This window comes from Balaenoptera borealis (genome assembly GCF_965194805.1).
Source record: "Balaenoptera borealis genome assembly, chromosome: 15".
NCBI lineage: Eukaryota > Metazoa > Chordata > Mammalia > Artiodactyla > Balaenopteridae > Balaenoptera > Balaenoptera borealis.
The window spans coordinates 80,702,773-80,721,029 of NC_138871.1; the positions used below are offsets into that span (position 1 = coordinate 80,702,773).

The window sequence follows — 18,257 nt, forward strand, 5'->3', positions numbered from 1 at the left end:
TGACCTAGGATGTAAGTACATAAAGGTATTTCTGGGGGAATGGTCTCAAAAAGTTTGGAAAGGTTAAGTACATTATGAAACCACAGGAGGAGGGCCTCTTCTTGGTTCTGCAATCATATACAATTTCTGATAGCAGTCAACTTGGAGATGGATGACTTCATTAAAGTTTCTGAATGAAAATTGTTATAAAGCAAGGAATATGTGTAAATGCCCTGTTGTGCATGACAAAAATATTGCCAGGTTGTTTATATTTTCCATTATATGGTCTTTTTTTGAGGAAGGAAGCTGAAATATTCATCACATTTTTATTTATTTTTGGTTACTCTAGTAATGTGATCGTGTGATATTTACCATCCACAAGGATTTTGTAAATGTGAAATATGTCAGCCAGAGTGGAGTTAGGATAAATTGGTAATATACAAACTCAAGGTTTTATGAAATTCACTGTTTTGCTTGATGCTGTGAGCACTATTGAAGAAGAGAAATTGGGGTGGTAAATTGGGTAATATGAAACAAAAATTAATTGAGAGGCTTTGGGATAAGCTCTATGGATTTGCTGATTTTGACTGTTTTCTTTTTACGTATTCTAACTCACAGCCTGGTGAATGCATTTTATCCTCTCCAGGCTATCTCATCTTCCAGTTTTGCTCCCCTTCCTACACCTACCCCAACCCTTCCCTGCCTTCTGTTTTCGGTTTTCAGTGTCCTCTTTGTTGTGTTAGTTTTGGCTTACATGGTACCCTGATTCCAGCTACGAGGAATCTCGTACCTCTGCATTCTTAGAGGGGATGATGTTTAAACTTGCAGTACCGGTGGGTACTGTGCTTGGTGGTGGAGATTCAGATGTGGTGCCTGCCCTCTAGGAGTGTACGGTCTATTTTGGGAGTCATACATTCGTAAATAAGGGCACCCACGTAACGTGAGTAAGTTCAAATACAATACTTTATCTGTGTACAGTAGTCTCCCCTTATCCACGGGGCGTATGTTCCAAGACCCCCGGTGGATGCCTGAAATCACAGATAGTGAACTGAACCCTTCATATACTATGTTTTTTTCTTATACATACGTACCTGTGATAGAGTTTAATTGATAAATTAGGCACAGTAAGAGAATATTTGAGTTGCCAGCATCACTGTTCTTGTGCTGGGGGGCCGTTATGAAGTAAAATAAGGCTTTCGTGGACACAAGCACTGCAGTACCTCGGCAGTCCGTATCTGATAACGTGGATGGCTGTTAAGTGCCTAAAGTGTGGGGTGCACCGGCCAAAGGGAGGGTTCACCTCCTGGGCTGCATGGAGCAGGATGGCACGGGAAGGTGCAGGATTTCATGACACTACTCAGAATGGCGTGCAGTGTAAAACTTATGACCTGTTTATTTCTGGAATTTTCCATTTAATATTTTTGGACTGCAGCTGACTGTGGGTAACTGGAATTGCAGGAGGCGAAACTGTGGATAAGTGGGACTACTGTATCCTGCTTTCAACAACTTTTTTTTTTTTGAGGTTTTGATCCTAATTTTATTGTAAAATTCTACAAGCAATATCTGACTTATTCAACTTTGAATCTCCAATAGTTCCTTGATAACTACACAAAGATAGTGTTTGAAGGTAACTTTTTCTAGATCCTGAATTACGTCTCAACAAAGACAAAGGCTAGAAAACATGTCTCCTTTCTTGGGCCCTTTTGAGAAGCCACCCATTCTCAGAATCCTTGATGACTCTTTGATACTAATTTTAAGTGTATAATTCAATGATTTTTAGTAAATGTATAGAGTTGTGCACACACTACTCCAGTCAATTTTAGAATATTTCCATTGTCCCTAAAGATCTCTCATGCCTGTGAGTTTTGTGGAATGTAAATCACACCTCAGTAAAACTGTAAAAAATAAAGGAATGCGTAAGAAAGAAAAAAAAGATCCTTTAAGTGGGCTTTCATTTGAACACTTTTATCTTTTTTTAAATTAAAAAATTACTTTTAATTTATATACAGTAAAATTCACTCTTTTGGGTGTACATTGCTTTTTTAAAAAAATTTTATTGAAGTATATAGTTGGTTTACAATGTTGTGTTAATTTCTTCTGTACAGCAGTGATTCAGTTATACATATACATACATATATATATTCTTTTTCATATTCTTTTCCATTATGGTTTCTCACAGGATGTTGAATATAGTTCCGTATGATATACAGTAGGACCTTGTTATTTATCCATCCCATACATAATAGTTTGCCTCTGCTAATCCCAAACTTCCATTCCTTCCCTCCCTTACTTCCCCTCCCTGTTGGCAACCATAAGTCTGTTCTCTATATCTGTGAGTCTGTTTTTGTTTCATAGATATGTTGATTTGTATCATATTTTAGAGTCCACATACAGGTGATACCATTTGTTATTTGTCTTTCTCTTTCTGACTTACTTCACTTAGTATGATGATATCTAGGTCCATCCGTGTTGCTGCACATGGCAGTATTTCATTCTTTTTGATGGCTGAGCAATATTCCATTGTATATGTATACACACCTTTATCCATTCATCTGCCGCTGGACATTTAGGTTGTTTCCATATCTTGGCTATTGTAAATAGTGCTGCTATGAACATAAGGGTGCATGTATTTTTTTTGAATTATAGTTTTGTCTGGGTATATGCCCAGGAGTGGGATTGCTGGATCATATGGCAACTCTATTTTTAGATTTTTGAGGAACTTCCATGTTGTTTTCCGTAGTGGTTGCACCAGTTTACATTTCCACCAACTGAACAGTTTCATCTTTATGTTAAGGATACTAAGGTTTATGTTAAGAAAGATACCCGTGTTTCATACAGTCTGTGGGGAAGAATCATGATTGATTAATCATGTATGTCATAGTTGTACAAAGGATGAATCTAAGCATTTGAGTGATTAATTTTTATCCTTTTAGTCAACTGTGTTAAGCCAGATACAGATTCCGCAGAAAGAACTCGAGACGTTTACAAGGAATAATAGACTGTCATTTTGCCTATTAGTAGATTGCAATTAGGTAGGAGTGAACTGGCTAAAGAGTAGTTGGGTAATTGCATTCTCCTAAGTATGCACTGATAGGGATTGCTACTATTCTTGGGAAGGCTCAGAAGATGCAAGAGGAGATGTCTTTAGAAAGCTGTTAATTTTAGGCGAGACTGAGTAATACCTTTAAGTAATGGCATGTTGAAGTGCTAAAGGGCTATGCTTTACGTATCCTGATTTGGTCATCTCATGGGGGTTTCTGATTTCCCCTAACCAACACTCAGCACTTTATGTTTTTAAATTTATTTATTTAATTTATTTTTGGCTGTGTTGGGTCTTCGTTGCTGCACGCGGGCTTTTCTCTAGTTGCGGCGAGCGGGGGCTACTCTTTGTTGCGGTGCGCGGGCTTCTCGTTGCGGTGGCTTCTCGTTGTGGAGTGCAGGCTTCAGTAGTTGTGCCATGTGGGCTCAGTAGTCGTGGCTCGCGGGCTCTAGAGTGCAAGCTCAGTAGTTGTTGCGCCTGGGCTTAGTTGCTGCGCGGCATGTGGGATCTTCCCGGACCAGGGCTCGAACCCATGTCCCCTGCATTGGCAGGCGGATTCGTAACCACTGTGCCACCAGGGAAGTCCCTCAGCATTTTAAATATGAGTCCTTTACACTCATGGGATAAAGGAGGTATTCCAAATAAATAACTAGTACTTAGTGGGGGGATCAAAAATGTTTTTCGTGTGAATGAGCTCTCATGAGGCGTGATGATGACTTCACTGGCACAAAATGGAAGGAAAACAGTCTTGGGCATAGAATGGGATGGGGTGCAGTAGAGTATGCATAGGGGGCCACGATCTCTTCTTCATACATCACCCCTGTCTAGGGAAATGTCCATTGGTCCCACAAATGTTTAAATTATGTCTTGTGGAGGAGATAGTGTTGAGAGTGCCCTACTTAAAGGTTTACCCAAGGGCATAGGTAAATTTTGTTCTCCTCTTATAAGGTGTAAGATCCATCTAGACCTGTGAGATGCTTTTGGAAGCTAATCAGTGAGCCTTTATAGCCGTTACCTTGCCATAAAATTGCCCATCTTTCTCTCTGGTTCCTAAGGTCATATATATTCTGTGAGAATCAGGGCAGTGATGTGTAAATGATACACTCTGTTGACAGCTGGAGGAGCAGTTGGGTATAAATTACATTAGGAAGTTTTTCATAAGCCCTAGCTAGATAAGATTAATAATTTCATGAAGGATTGCTTCTAGAAAAGGAATGAGTACTGTAGTCCTGATCCTTGGTAATTATCTTCCACTGCAGTGAGAGAGTGTGTTCAGCCTTTGATAGTGTAGGGGCTGTTGACATTTGAGAGATGAATGCGCAGCCTTGTAGCTGGGAAGTATGAATGTCAGTAATCGAGTATATATTAACTTATATTAAGGAGCTTTTCATGTTGCCTTTAGAATTCTCATTCCTCCACTGTGAGAAAATTCTTCTTTCCCTGAGTTCAGGTTGGGTTTTTGAAGAGAAATAAAGAGGTGCTGTTGTCTGCACAGAGAGCTGCATTGTCTTGGCAGATGTGAAAGTCCTTAGGTGTGAATTAAGGGACTTGCTGAGCTTCACAGACTGATTTTTCTTTGTTTTTTCCCACAGGCGTTTGTTTCTGGGGAGGCAGGGAAGTGGAGAGTCTTGGCCATATCCTGTGATCTGCTTTTATCCAGGATATGTTACAGATAGGTAGACACGTGAGACTCAGAAGTATCTTGGTCCTCAGCAGCCTCCGCCTGGCTGTCTTTTAAGAAGACAGTCTTCTTTATTAGTTTGACTTTTTTTTGCCTACCACTGAAAAAAATTAAATTATTTGGAAATCAAGTTTTAACCCATCAGTCAGTCCTCTCTTTGGAGATTCTTTGATAGGAGGAGCTAGTTCTCATTATGTTACAGTTACATTTAAATGGGCCTTTGTAGACCTTAATAAAGTTTTTAATCTCTTCAGCTGGTAAATCAACCAATCTCCCTCCCTCCCTCTCACTTTCTCTCCGTCCCCCCCCAACCAGTGTTTTGGTTGTAGTTTAATCTGATAACTTTATATGTCAGTGAATTTCATTAATCTTAAGCAAGATATTTTGTACTTGGGTTATATGTTTTTCCCCCCTGATTTTAAGGACGACTACACAATCCCTCTGCAAAATTTATGGAAATGCAATTTTAAGAAGTAACTTGGGCCAGACTGAATTTCTTCATATACTTGGAGTGATGCTAGCTGTTGTGGATCTCTCTTTGGAGTAGAGAGCTGAAAGAAGACTATTGAGTTATCTTAGGTTATTTTATAGGAATTAAGGAATGATGCTTAATTATGTTTTTTAAAAATTTTTATTGGAGTATAGTTGCTTTACAATGTGTTAGTTTCTACTGTACAGCAAAGTGAATCAGCTATACATATACAAATATCCCCACTTTTTTGGATTTCCTACCCATTTAGGTCACCACAGAGCATTGAGTAGAGTTCTCTGTGCTATACTGTAGGTTCTCATTAGTTATCTATTTTATACATAGTATCAATAGTGTATATATGTCAATCCCTATCTCCCAATTCATCCCACCCCCGCCTTCCCCCTTGGTATCCATATATTTGTTCTCTATGTCTGTGTCTATTTCTGCTTTGTAAATAAGATCGTCTATACCAATTTTTTCAGATTCCACATATATGCTATTAATTTTGTTTTATAAACAATTAGAAAATTAAAAAATATATTTGTGATATGATAGAATGTGTACTGGATTAGGAGACAGGAAATCTGTGCTACTTATTAGCTCTGTAACCTCAAGTCATCATTCTTTTTGGACCACATTTTGCTGCACTGCATTGGGCACAGACAGTAGATGGTGGTTTTAGCAAGCTGCTGAAGTACCAAGGGCATCCAATATAGACTACTAGGTAGCATTTAACAGCGAAATTGTGGCAGGGAGTTTGGTAGCAGGCATTACGGAAAGATTCATTGTCGGGGACAGCTGGCAGGCAACAGTTAGCAGGATTCAGTGCGGGGAGGTAGGGTTCAAAGACAAGACTTATTTTCCTGAGAGAACAAGTTTGAGAAAGACTTCAAAAATTAAACTATTGGTATTGAAATAGAAGGTGAGAATTTGGTTTCAGAACCTGGACTGCTCTGAAATCAGGATTCAAAGTAGACATGGAACGGATCAGACAGAGGAATGCTGAACATATTATATTGTGCTTTTGCAGTGAAGTTGCCTAAATCCATCCTAATGATGGGGAGGGAGTTAAGTTTTTAGATGATGATCATTGTCATCAGCTGTGGATTGAGGGATGGCAACAGGGGCAGAGACATTCAAGAAATCCAAGATGAACAGAATTTTAAATATTGAACTAGTAAGATTTTTGTAGCAACGAATATTTAAGATCAAATTAGAATGAATTAAAATTGGGAACATTTCTATGATCCCAAGAGAAGAACGGCTTCTAGCTGTGAAGTAGTAGGTAACAGTTTTTGAGCCCTTACTTTGCCAGGCATGGTCTTAAGTACTTTTAATTTGGGGGCATGTAATTTTTTTCTTCTTTCTTCCTTTCTTTGTTTTCCCCTTTCCTTGCTGGTTGTATGCCACAAGCCCATTGGTCATTGGACAGGGAACATACAAGAGTTTCTTGCTCTATTATTTCAAATTCATTTCCTTGGCTTTAAGGAGTTTTAAGCCACTAGATGGCAGATTTTTTTCAACAATTACTAGACTGAAGACCCTTCTTAATAAGCCAGTTATAACTCTTCTTGTAATCAGTTTGTAGGGTCCCCTTTAGCTCTCCCAGGGCATCCGGATCACGTCTGGTGTGATGCGTGGGGCACACGTTCCGTCCCTCCCTTCCTTTCCTCGGTTGGGCCTGACCACCCTCTTCTCACTGCCTCTTGCTCCGCTCTGGCCTCTGCCTTTACTCCTGCTCATTTAATTCACTCCTTGTGTTTTTTTGGCTCCATCACTTACAGTTTATTTTTCTTGTCTGATACCTACATTCCTGCTTTGAATTTTAGACTCTTAGAATGTCAGAGCTGGAAAAGAGTTTCATCCATCATTTGGCTCAGCCCCTTCATTTCTCAGGTGGGAGAACTGAAGCCTGGAGAGGTTAAGCCAAGGACGACGGGGGGCTCTGGGTCGGATTTATCTTCGTGCCCCTGCCGTTCTGGGCACATAGTACGCAGAGAGATGTTTCCTGAATGAAACAGCTGTGGTAAATGCTTTGAAGGATACAGACACAGTCTCTGTGTCCGAATGGCTTAACGTTTAGTGATGGAGGCATGATTTAAGTAACTGTTACCGTTTAGAAGGTAGCAGGTGATAATGTATTTGGGAAGCGAGCAGGATAAACCATCCTGTATTGTTAAGGACCCTTCGAACTTTCTGCCCTGCTACCCCTGCTCGCCTTTCACAGGCTGGGAGCGCTCACTGCGTTTCTCACCATCCTCCCAGCACACCATTTACAGACTCGTCTCCGTGCTCTTGTACATCGTGTTCTCTTGGCTGAGCAGGCTCTTTACCTGATCCCTTCATCTGTTTGGGAAGTTGTTTAAAGGAGAAACCTTTCTCTGGTGTTACCCTGTGAAGCCTTCCTTGACTTCTTCCTCCACGCAGTTAATTGGTCCTGAAGGCTGCTTTTGTGCCTAAGTCAGGGGTCCCTGCAGCAGTGGTCTGGGGTGGCTTGTCCTTCCCCTGGAGTGGACAGTGCTCGTTGTCGTTCTCGTGTATGAATATGTGTCCACAGCCATCTGAGAAAGGAGGGTGCCCCCGAGCCTCACGCCGTGGTTGGTACTAATGCACTGGGAGAGCTGAACACGACTCTACAAATTGATTCTGAGAATTAGAAGTGGTTTATTAAGCGAGCTCTTCATTTGTCTTGCACATTCCTGATTGCTTAGCACGTGGTTTGCTTTTATAAATTTTGATGGGATGAAGGAAACTAATATTACAGTTACTCTGTTGCAAAGGTATTTGAACCTGATACACCTGATTCCTAGACCCATGATTTTCCTATTGTCCACAAAATTTTCAGGTTGAAGATTATTGGGAAAGTTCTTTCTCCTACTCTCGTGTTTTTGTTAACGAGTAGTTTAAACTCCTACACATCAAGGGCTTTAGTCTTCAGAATTTAATATGTACTATAGAAATTTCATATTGCTTTATGTCTTTATAGAATAATTTAAAAATAATCACTTGCTTCAAAATGTGATTCCTGAAGTAAGTACTTAAGAGCCAAATACTGTATATTTAAGGAGGCTTTGCTTACCACTGCATGTAAATATTTCTGGGTGGAGGAGCTTACTGCAACAGAAAATAACATTAGTGATCTGTTATTTTCTGCAGTATTGTCTGCGGTTTTAATTTTTGCAAAAATCTAGTGATCCTTTCAGTAGTAAGTCACAGAATGCTTAAGATGTAATTATTAACATATAAATAGCTTCAAAATGTCATAAAGCAAATGATATGCTAATTTCATTTTCAGTATTTGACTAGACTTGTGGGTTGATGCTAATCGTTACAGCCAATTTACTGAATTTTTTTCTCTTGGACTTCATTAACTGGAAGAAATTTATGTACATAATTTGGGATACTGTATCTTGATTTTCCTCTTTTTAAGTTAGAAACAGAGAGAATAGTACAGGGAATGATTTAATGAACACCTAAGTACCTACTACCCAGCATTAACAAATATTGAGATTATATTTTTTACTTAAGGTGTGTGTGTATGTATGTGTATAGTTATACCCAGATATATAAATAAAAGAGAGACAATAGTACAGACAAAATTTCCTACTTCCATTCCTCTGTCTCACTTTCCCTTTCTAGAGGCAGCCTGCTATCATGGTTTTAGTGTGCGATCTTCCAATATGTATTTTTATATTTGTTCTTTTTACACTATATGTTTCCCTGAACAGTTTACTGAATTTATTTATCCCTTTTAAACATTTAAAATATTTCTAATTTTTCTGCATTATAAATAGTGCTACATGAGGTATTCTTTTACCAAGAGATAAATATACCTGTGCAAGAATTTCTCTAGAGTTGTCTTAGAACTCTATTTGGGGTATTTTTTGGGAAGGGGTGCATTTTTTACATATTGTCATATCATTCTCCAAAATGATTACTACAGTCTTACCAATAGTTTTATGAGAGTTACTGTGTCTCTAAGCATAGAGGGTGGCTGGCATAAATCTTTGTTGCTTTGATCTGCATTTCTGGCTTTTGTATTTCTCTTCTTGTGACTTGCTTATTCTTTGTCCGTTTTTCTTTTGGGCTGGTTGTGGGAGATTTTTATGGATTCTGTCTGCTAAAACATATACTCTGTTAGCTTTATGTCTTATAAATAACTTTTCCTGGTGTGTGCCTTGTCTTTGCACTTTATGGAGAGGAATTTTAGATTTTAATGTGGTCAAATTTGAAGGAGAACATCTTAATGACACTAGAGTAGTTTACTTTACACTAGTAAAGTTTTTGACAGGTCAGGATTCACAAAGCACAAGCCATCAAGGGAAGGGTTATCAGTGTGAATGGAGTTGGCTCTTTTTAGAACTCTACTCTCCCGTGTGAATTTTATATTGTCTAATTCCATTACATCAGTTTGTTCAGTTCCATAAGAAATTCTGTTGGGATTTTATTTGAAATTTCTTTCAGTTTATAGATTAAGAAGAATTGGCATCTTTAAGGTATTGAGAGTTCATCAAAGAACATGGTATGTCTCTTTATGCGTAACTCTATGTCCTTCAGGAACATTTTGAAATTTTCTTCCTGATGTTTTCCTTTACGAGATTCTCGCCTTAGCGTTCTCTGCTGCCCTCTTTATCACTGTGACTCCCCACCCCTGTTACCAGGACCCTGTTCTTCTCCCTGCCTCATCTTCTCATATCTTACTGCTGAAACCTAGCAAGGATGAGGACGGGCAAGGGGATGAGGGGGGTCTGTAACATGTTTCTCTCTGTGCTACTTCAGGAGAAAGTTGGAGCTTTAACTTCACTCACTCACTCAGGAGACATTTATTGCATATACGGTGCTGGGCCTCGGACTTCTCTCATTTCAGTTGACTGTTTTCAGTTTAGTTACATGGTGTCACTTCACTTTGGCTAGAGTTGCCCAGGAAGCCTGTTCTAACACTGTGATCATGATGAAGAAGGTTTATTTACTAGGCCAGGCATCACTGCCAACCTGCTTTTGTTTTCCTAAATCACTTGTAGCTGAGCCCTGGTCAGCATTGAGTCCTGTGAATCAATAAAGTAATGGACCAAATTAACATCTTGAATTGGGATTGATACCCCTTGGCACGTATAACTGAAGATAACCCTTCAGTAGATGTGGACTGGGTTATCTCCGTATATGGCTATTATCTTCGCACCACTTAATTCTAGGCTCTCAGCTGTTCTTTCTTTTTATGTGCCCTTAATTAGAGAGTGAGCTTTTTGAATGCAGGGAGCATACCTTGTTCATCTCTGTATACGCAGTGCCCTGCACGTTGCCTGGCACACAATAGCTGCTGGTTACCCGTTTTGTGAATATGTTGATGAGCACATCTCAGTACCCCCTCCCTTTAAACACAAGTAAGCACACACATGCCTGTGTGCACGGGTGAACACATGCACGGTCTCGTAGCTGGAGCATCAGTGTCCCAAAGCTGCCATACCATCTGGTGGGAACAATACACGATTAGTTCCATCATTCTGCCTTCCTTCCACTTACGCTTCAGTCTGGCGTGAATGGAGGAAAGGCTGTTTGGAAGCCGTTATTGAATCTTTTATTTTTATTTATCTTTTAATAGATCTTTATTGGAGGATAATTGCGTCACAATACTGTGTTAGTTTCTGTTGTACAACCGAGTGTATCAGCCATATGCATACATATATCCCCATATCCCCTCCCTCTTGAGTCTCCCTCCCACTCTCCCTATCCCACCCCTCTAGGTGGTCACAAGGCACTGAGCTGATCTCCCTGTGCTATGCGGCTGCTTCCCACTAGCTATCTATTTTACACTTGGTAGTGTATGTATGTCGATGCTACTCTCACTTTGCCCCAGCTTCCCCCTCTCCGCCCCATGTCCTCAAGCCCATTCTCTATGTCTACGTCTTTATTCCTGCCCTGCCACTAGGTTCATCAAGTACCCGTTTTTTTTTGGTTTTTTTTTTAGATTCCATATATATGTGTTAGCATTCGGTATTTGTTTTTCTCTTTCTGACTTCACTCTGTATGACAGACTCTAGGTCTATCCACCTCACTACAAATAACTCAATTTTGTTTCTTTTTATGGCTGAGTAATATTCCATTGTATATATATATGCCACATCTTCTTTAACCATTCATGTGTTGATGGACATTTAGGTTGCTTCCATGTCCTGGCTATTGTAAATACTGCTGCAGTGGACATTGTGGTACATGTCTCTTTGAATTATGGTTTTCTTAGGGTGTATGCCCAGTAGTGGGATTGCTGGGTCTCAAAAAGCTAAAAATAGAATCTCTTTTATTTTTAATCGAGCTTATCTTGTTGTAACCAATTTGATCTATTCATGGCCATGTTTATCAGAATTCATAGGGAGGAGGTGTCTTCTAGTATCAAGACCAGGAGATAAGAAGAAATCTGAAATCTCAGTTAGCTCTCCTTCCACAGTCAGGCAACGTAAAGTTTTATACATATATTTTAAAATCTGAAAATTAAATATGACATCTGTCCTCTCCATGACATAGTAGTGCAAACTAAATAGTAATGCTCAACCCCTTGAGAAAAGAATTATATGGTTACTATAAAAAAAATATATATTTATTTATACATGGTCAGTGTTGTACACTGAGTAGAGAAAAATTATTTCATTATCAGGATCTGCTTTATCCTGGCCCTTTAGAGATTTGTTGAATTCTCAAATAGTGTTTTATTTTTATTATAACAATAGACTACTGCTTTTTAAAGATATGTTTTATGAGAATCACATGTTTTCCGTTTGAAAAAGTACTGTGACTATATTCAGAAATGTAGACACTCAAAATTACCTGTTTTGTTTCTATTTATTCAGAGGAGTTTTTCCTAACAAACTGACTTTTGAAAAAAAAGTTCCTTATGGAAAATTTGCAGCATGTTCACAGAATATACTGACTCCCTTGTGCCTGCCATTCAGTTTAGCAGTCGACTCGTGGCCAGCCTCATCTCATCTGTGGCCTCAGCCAAGCCTCCACCCTCCTGTGCCTAGAGTATCATGAAGTAAATTCTGGACAGCCTAGTATTTCCTCTGAATATTTCAGTGTGTATTTCTAAAAAATAAGGACTCTAAAAAAACATAAACATGAAACCATTGTCATATACAAAGATAATTAACAATAATTTGTCCATATCTTCAGATATCCAGACTGTGTTCTCTTTTAATTCATTGATCTCTCCATTCTTTCCTCCTCTCTCACTCTTACAGAGAGAGAGAGAGAGAGAGAGAGAGAGAGAGAGTGTGTGTGTGTGTGTGTGTGTGTGTTCGGAAGAAGCCAGGTCATTTATTCTGTAGTTTTCTACTGTGTAGATTTTTTAGATTCCTCATTGTTTATTTTTATTTATTTATTTATTTTTAACATCTTTATTGGAGTATAATTGCTTTACAATGTTGTGTTAGTTTCTGCCGTATAATAAAGTGAATCAGCTATATTCATAGGTATATCCCCATATCCTCTCCCTCTTGCATCTCCCTCCCACCCTCCTTATCCCACCCCTCTAGGTGGTCACAGAGCACTGAGCTGATCTCCCTGTGCTATGCAGCTGCTTCCCACTAGCTATCTATTTTACATTTAGATTTCCCATTGTTTAGATTGTATCTTTGAAGTGTTGTTTGAAGTATTTTTCTTTTTTCAACTGTATTTTTATCAAATTGGTAGGTAGAGCCAGAGGAATGATATGATTTTATCTGCATTAGGTCTACGTATTTTTTTTTGAAATTGTTTTGCTGTAAAGATCATTTGAGCAGAATGGTTGCTATAGGCAAGTAATACTCGTACTCCTACCTTGACTTTGGACCAAAATCTCTTTTGCCCTGGTGAACAGGGTTAATTACGTGTTAGCGCTGAGGACTGGCCGAGGGTGGAAATAGCCCAGCGGGTTGCTTCAAGCATCTTCTCAAAGTTTGTTGCTTATGGTTTGCTGTGATGGAAACTTGTTAGACTATATATAAAAGCAGTAGGAAAGAGGCTTTGAGTGAAGGCTCAAGTTGTGTTTGTGAATAAAGCACATTTACATTACTTTATGAATTTTGAGACCTTGAGTTGGGCTAAGCTCTGTGGCTAAACCTAGAAGGGTTTTATGCAGTTTTGAAAGTTTTACATCTGAGAGTATATGTAGAGATGAGATTTTAAAAAATTATTATTGTTGTTTTTTTAATTGTTGTTAGCTTAGTTCAGAATAGGAACTAACATGCTGTTGTAGGTCACTTGTGCTTCAGAAACAGACTGACAGAAAAAGAGATCATTATGCTGTATCCCTTAAGCTTATACAGTGCTGTATGTCAGTTATATCTCATTAAGAGTGAAGAAAAAAAGAAAGTTAGGAAGGTGGTCAAATGAGAAGAGGGCAGTTGGTGGAATTAGAGACAGGTTGTCTGAATTCCAGGGCTGGGAAATAAAGCAGGTGTGTGTTAGTTTTCTGTGGTTGCTCTAACAGATTACCACAAATTTAGGGGCTTAAAATAAATTTATGTTACATTTCTGGAGGTGATAAGTCCGAAATGGGTCTCACTGCACTAAGATCAGGGTGTCAGCAGGGCTGTGTCCTTGCTGGAGGCTCAGGGGGACAATCTGCCTTCTTACCTTTGCCAGCTTCTAGAGCAGCCCAGCTTCCTTGGCCCCTTCTATCCTCAAAACCAGCTGTGACTGGGCGAATCTTTTTCTCACATCACGTCACTGTGACACTGACTCTCCTGCTTCCCTCTTCTGCTTTTAAGGACTTTTGTGGTTATTTGGGCCACCTGGAAAATCCAGGCTAATCTCCCTGTTTTAAGGTCATTTGCTTAGCAACCTTAAATCCACGTGATGCAACATGTTCACAGGTTCTAGAGATTAAGACATGGGCATCTTTGGGAGCCATTATTCTGCTTGCCCCACAAGGTAAGCAGAATTAACAGAGGACAGGTGTTGCTTTCTGTACTAACATGTAGAGCTCTGTCTGACTGCCCTTGAGCATACCCTTCTGCTGATGGTCTCAGCGGGCTATATTGAGTAACTCATGGTGTTACCTCATGAGGTACTTAGAATTATAGAAAATTTAAGCGTTATCATTGGTTAACATAACCATAAAACCAAGTCAGTCTTTTGATATGCCAACTCTGAGGAGTCTTAGGAAGTGTCACTTCCTTCCCCCTTTTGATTTCTATGCAGAAACTAAAATTTTTTAAGTTTTGATTTATCTATGAGCATGGTCTAGAAAAAGATAAGCACTAATTTGTTGTGTGAGGAAGTGCATCCTTTTTTTTTGACACAGTGGGGGCCTGGTGATGATAGGTATCAGGTATGTTTTGATGTAAAGGGAGCCTGATGTTGTTTTCTGTCATTTGGGATGGTGGTGGATTGTGTAGGGGGGAGCGTTGTGTGGACATGAGCAGAGAAACCTGGTCTTTTTCTTAAGCAGCAGAGAGTTTCCTGCCTGTAGGGAGGGCCTTTTTAAAAAATTGAGACATTAAGAAGGATGTGGCTTCTCTCTTCTGTTCCTCCGTTGCCTTATTGTTATTGGGGACAAGTGTTTTCCTTTAATATATCAGAAGTTTTACTTTCAAACATTTTTCTTTTTTCTATAGGTGATTATGATGTCTTATACGTTCCCTGCCAGGTTTACTAAACATGACTTAACTTTAAAAATCATGACTGTTGGTTTCCATTATTAATCAGCTCAGTTTGTGTAGTGGCCACACAGTCTTTTAACTTTTAGTACTTGTTAGCCTGCTTGTGCTGTTGGTAACTGGCCTCTAATTGCAATGAAGTATAACAAACAGAAAAGTGCACCAGTCATGATGTACAGTCTTATTTCAGTATAGTTATTAGTGTCCCATCCACAGCAGTCCCAGCTGTCATTTCCTTCTGGCTTCTGTGATCGTGTCCTCATTGCTTCCGACGCACTGCTGTAACTAGTACATATGTGTCTATGTGAGGTGGCGTACCTGTTTGTTAAAGTTTATTGGTGTTGATATAGTTCCTTAGATAGTCAGTGGCCAACCTGAAAACATTTTTTTTCTCATTTCTAAGTTCTCATCTGAGTTTCAGATGTTTGAATGTGTAAATGAAGGTGAAATTCTGGTTGAAAACCCATCTGGTTTTCTATTGGTTGTTTCCTCTAAAATATTTACCTTCTAGGATTAGTATATACTAATTTTATTTCAGTGTTCCCTGTGAAGGTTTCTGCCCTCTTTGTTTTGATGTTGTCTTGTTCCTATTTGTAAATTATCAATTCTTTTTATCTTTCTCTTTTTTAGACTTTTACTGGTCGGTGGATGTGAAACTGCTGAAGTGGGCATACCAACAGCTGCTGGCTGTGGACTCTCTGCCTGGAGAGTTCTTTCAGGATCACCTTATTATAAGCCGGTCACTCATGGTGGAGACAGGGTCACTGCAGTAAGTCTTAGTTGTGGTATTTCACTTTGCTAATAGGTCTTAGATAAGCCCTTTGTAAGATACAGAGAAGGAAACAATTTGCCTTAAATGAAGGAAGTAACCTAATGCAAGTGAAATTTTAGGACTTCTTTCAAATATCAAATTTATCTAAAGCATGTTTTATTTAACTTGGGTCTCATTTTTAGTAACAGTATTTGCAGATATCAGAAAAACAACCTAGCAGTAATCCAGTTACTTGTGTTTGCTTATGTAGACATTAACATTTATTAAGTCCCTTTTGATGTGCTGGCAGCTGTTCTGAGTGCTGTTGCGTGTAGTAGCTCATTTAATTCTCAGTAACCCTTTGAGGTGGGTATTGTTAGTAGCCCCAGTCTGTTGATGAGGAAAGTGAAATTTAGCTGGGCCACCCCACTAGCAAGTGGCAGAAGGAGGGTACAAACGCTGGCATGAGTTCCCCCGGTCAAGTTCTTAACTGCCTTCGTACTTGCATTTTGTTCCATATTGATCAGTACTGTTCGTCCAACCATTCATTTATTCATTCTTTAATTGAATTTCTGTTTTCTATCAGTCACTCCTTTATGCTGTAATAGTCAGTATAGGCTAGGCTCTGTTGTGATAATAAAAACAGCCACATAAACAAACAAATGAACAATCCTGACATTTCTGTGGGTTACCCCATGACAGTGTGTTCCTTATTTGTGGCAAAGCCCGCTATTGATATCATGACTACCGCGAACAGCTTGTTCCAAGTGATGACTGAAGGAGATGTGGAGGCTGGTGACCTCCTGAGGGCCCACCGTCTCAGTTCATGGCCTTAGGAGGGGGAGGAGAGGACTACAAGGTGGGACTTTTTAACCGTCTTACACCAGAGCTGACATCACTTCTGCTCACGGTTCATTCACTGAAACTCATCACGTGGCCCCTCCTACCTTCAAGGGGCCTGTGTGTCCAGAAAGGCAAGAAAAACTAGATAGTAGTGAATATTAATTGTTTCTACCATATTGGCCATCTTGGTTTTTTTTTGTATAAACTGTATGATCATAATTACATACCCTGTGCTTAGCCTGATATTTGGTGGGCACTCAGATACAATATTTTTCTAATGAGGGAAGAAACCAAGAAATTAAGGTGAAACATGGTGTAAGTGAATGTGCTATGCTAGTTATTCCTATGAATGTATTTGTTCCATTATTTCTGCCTCAAAAATATATTGATTTCAAAATAATCCTGTAAAACAATGGTTAAACGTTTTGATGTTGAGGAAGAACTAGTGAAGAAGTACTTTTGAAAAGAAATCTTTAGCAATCATAGTAAGCTTCTGTTAATTATTTTCTTTAGTTTTTAGCATATACTGAAATATGTGATTGTGAATTTAACCCAACAAAGTAGTAGGTTTTTTTTTTTTAAAATTAGGTCAACTTATTGGTTCAATATGGCACCAGACCTTAAAACAGTTTATATTCGTACATCGGTTTATACAGTACTGTGTCGTGTGCTTTTTCCTCCATTCATGGTCCCTCTACTCACTCTAGCACCCATTTATTCTCCCTGCAGGATCCAGTAAGGAGTCCAGTTTGAGTGTTATTAGCCACATTTCACAAATGAGGAGCCTAAGGCCCTGGGAGATCTTAACAACTAAAAACAGGGCAACAGGGGTGGAACCAGATTTTGTAGCTCCTGTTTAGCACTTTCCTCACTCCCCATGTGAAATTACATACATCTCATTGGCATTGTCAAATTTATGCTGTGATGATTATCCCATAATTTATTTTTTAAAAAAGAGTGAGTTAGCAGTTGGACATGTTATTTCATATTTGTTATAATTTAGTCATGTTCCTCTCTCCGATTTCACACCCAGCTTGTCGTTTTATATGTGAGATGTATCATGGCAGATCCTGAAAACAGTTTGAACAATTTTATCTCTTGACTGTGTCTGAGTGTGATGTCTACAGCTTAGCTCTGTCTGAGTGTGATGTCTGCAGCTTATTTTTTTTATTTTTTAATTTTATTTTTGGCTGCGCCACGTGGCTTGCGGGATCTTAGTTCCCCAACCAGTGATTGAACCCGCGCCCTCAGCAGTGAAAGCGCCGAGTACTAACCGCTGGACCGCCAGGGAAGTCCCTGTAGCTTATTTTTAAATGGTTCAGTCAAAAAATATTTTTTAAAAAGTATACATACACATACAGATAAAGCAAATGTGGCTAAATGTTAATAATTGGTGAACTCAGGTAAAAGGTACACTGGTATTTCATTGTGTAATCATTTCAACTTTTCAGTAGCTAGGAAATTTGTCAAAATTAAAGGTTGAGGGAAAAAAAGAAAGAATTGGTAAGTATGGAGAATATAAGGTGAGAGAAAGTAGGCAAACTGTGAAGGGCCATTTCAATATTGTGTAATCAAGTATATTTGTGACAGAGTCTGGGACAGGGGAAGGCACGGAGGACTGTCACGTACTATGAAACCTTTTTTCACCGTGGCTTCTTTAAATTCTCCGTGCCTTCACTTTGCTCCTTACTGAAGTATTGGAATCTGCTCTGCTATGTATGGTCCTTCCCTCTCTGGCCTGAAGCTTCAGTATTGGAGTCTCTTAAAAGAAGATTGCTTGTGCAGTGACAAAATAAGTGGGGGGCAATACTGAATTGCAAATTGAGTGCTCCGCCGTATGATAAACTTCTTGAAATGCT

At 39.1% G+C, this 18,257-nt stretch overlaps 1 protein-coding gene across 2 annotated transcripts in view; it reads left to right on the forward strand.

Annotated features, from left to right (window-relative positions):
• NBAS (NBAS subunit of NRZ tethering complex) overlaps window positions 1-18,257 on the forward strand; it is a 345,856-nt gene that overhangs the window by 35,925 nt on the left and 291,674 nt on the right. For both annotated transcript variants that reach the window (XM_082357496.1, XM_082357497.1), the window contains exon 10: window positions 15,435-15,573. In XM_082357496.1, coding sequence (XP_082213622.1) covers window positions 15,435-15,573 — 139 coding nt within the window. The remainder of the gene's footprint in view (window positions 1-15,434; window positions 15,574-18,257) is intronic.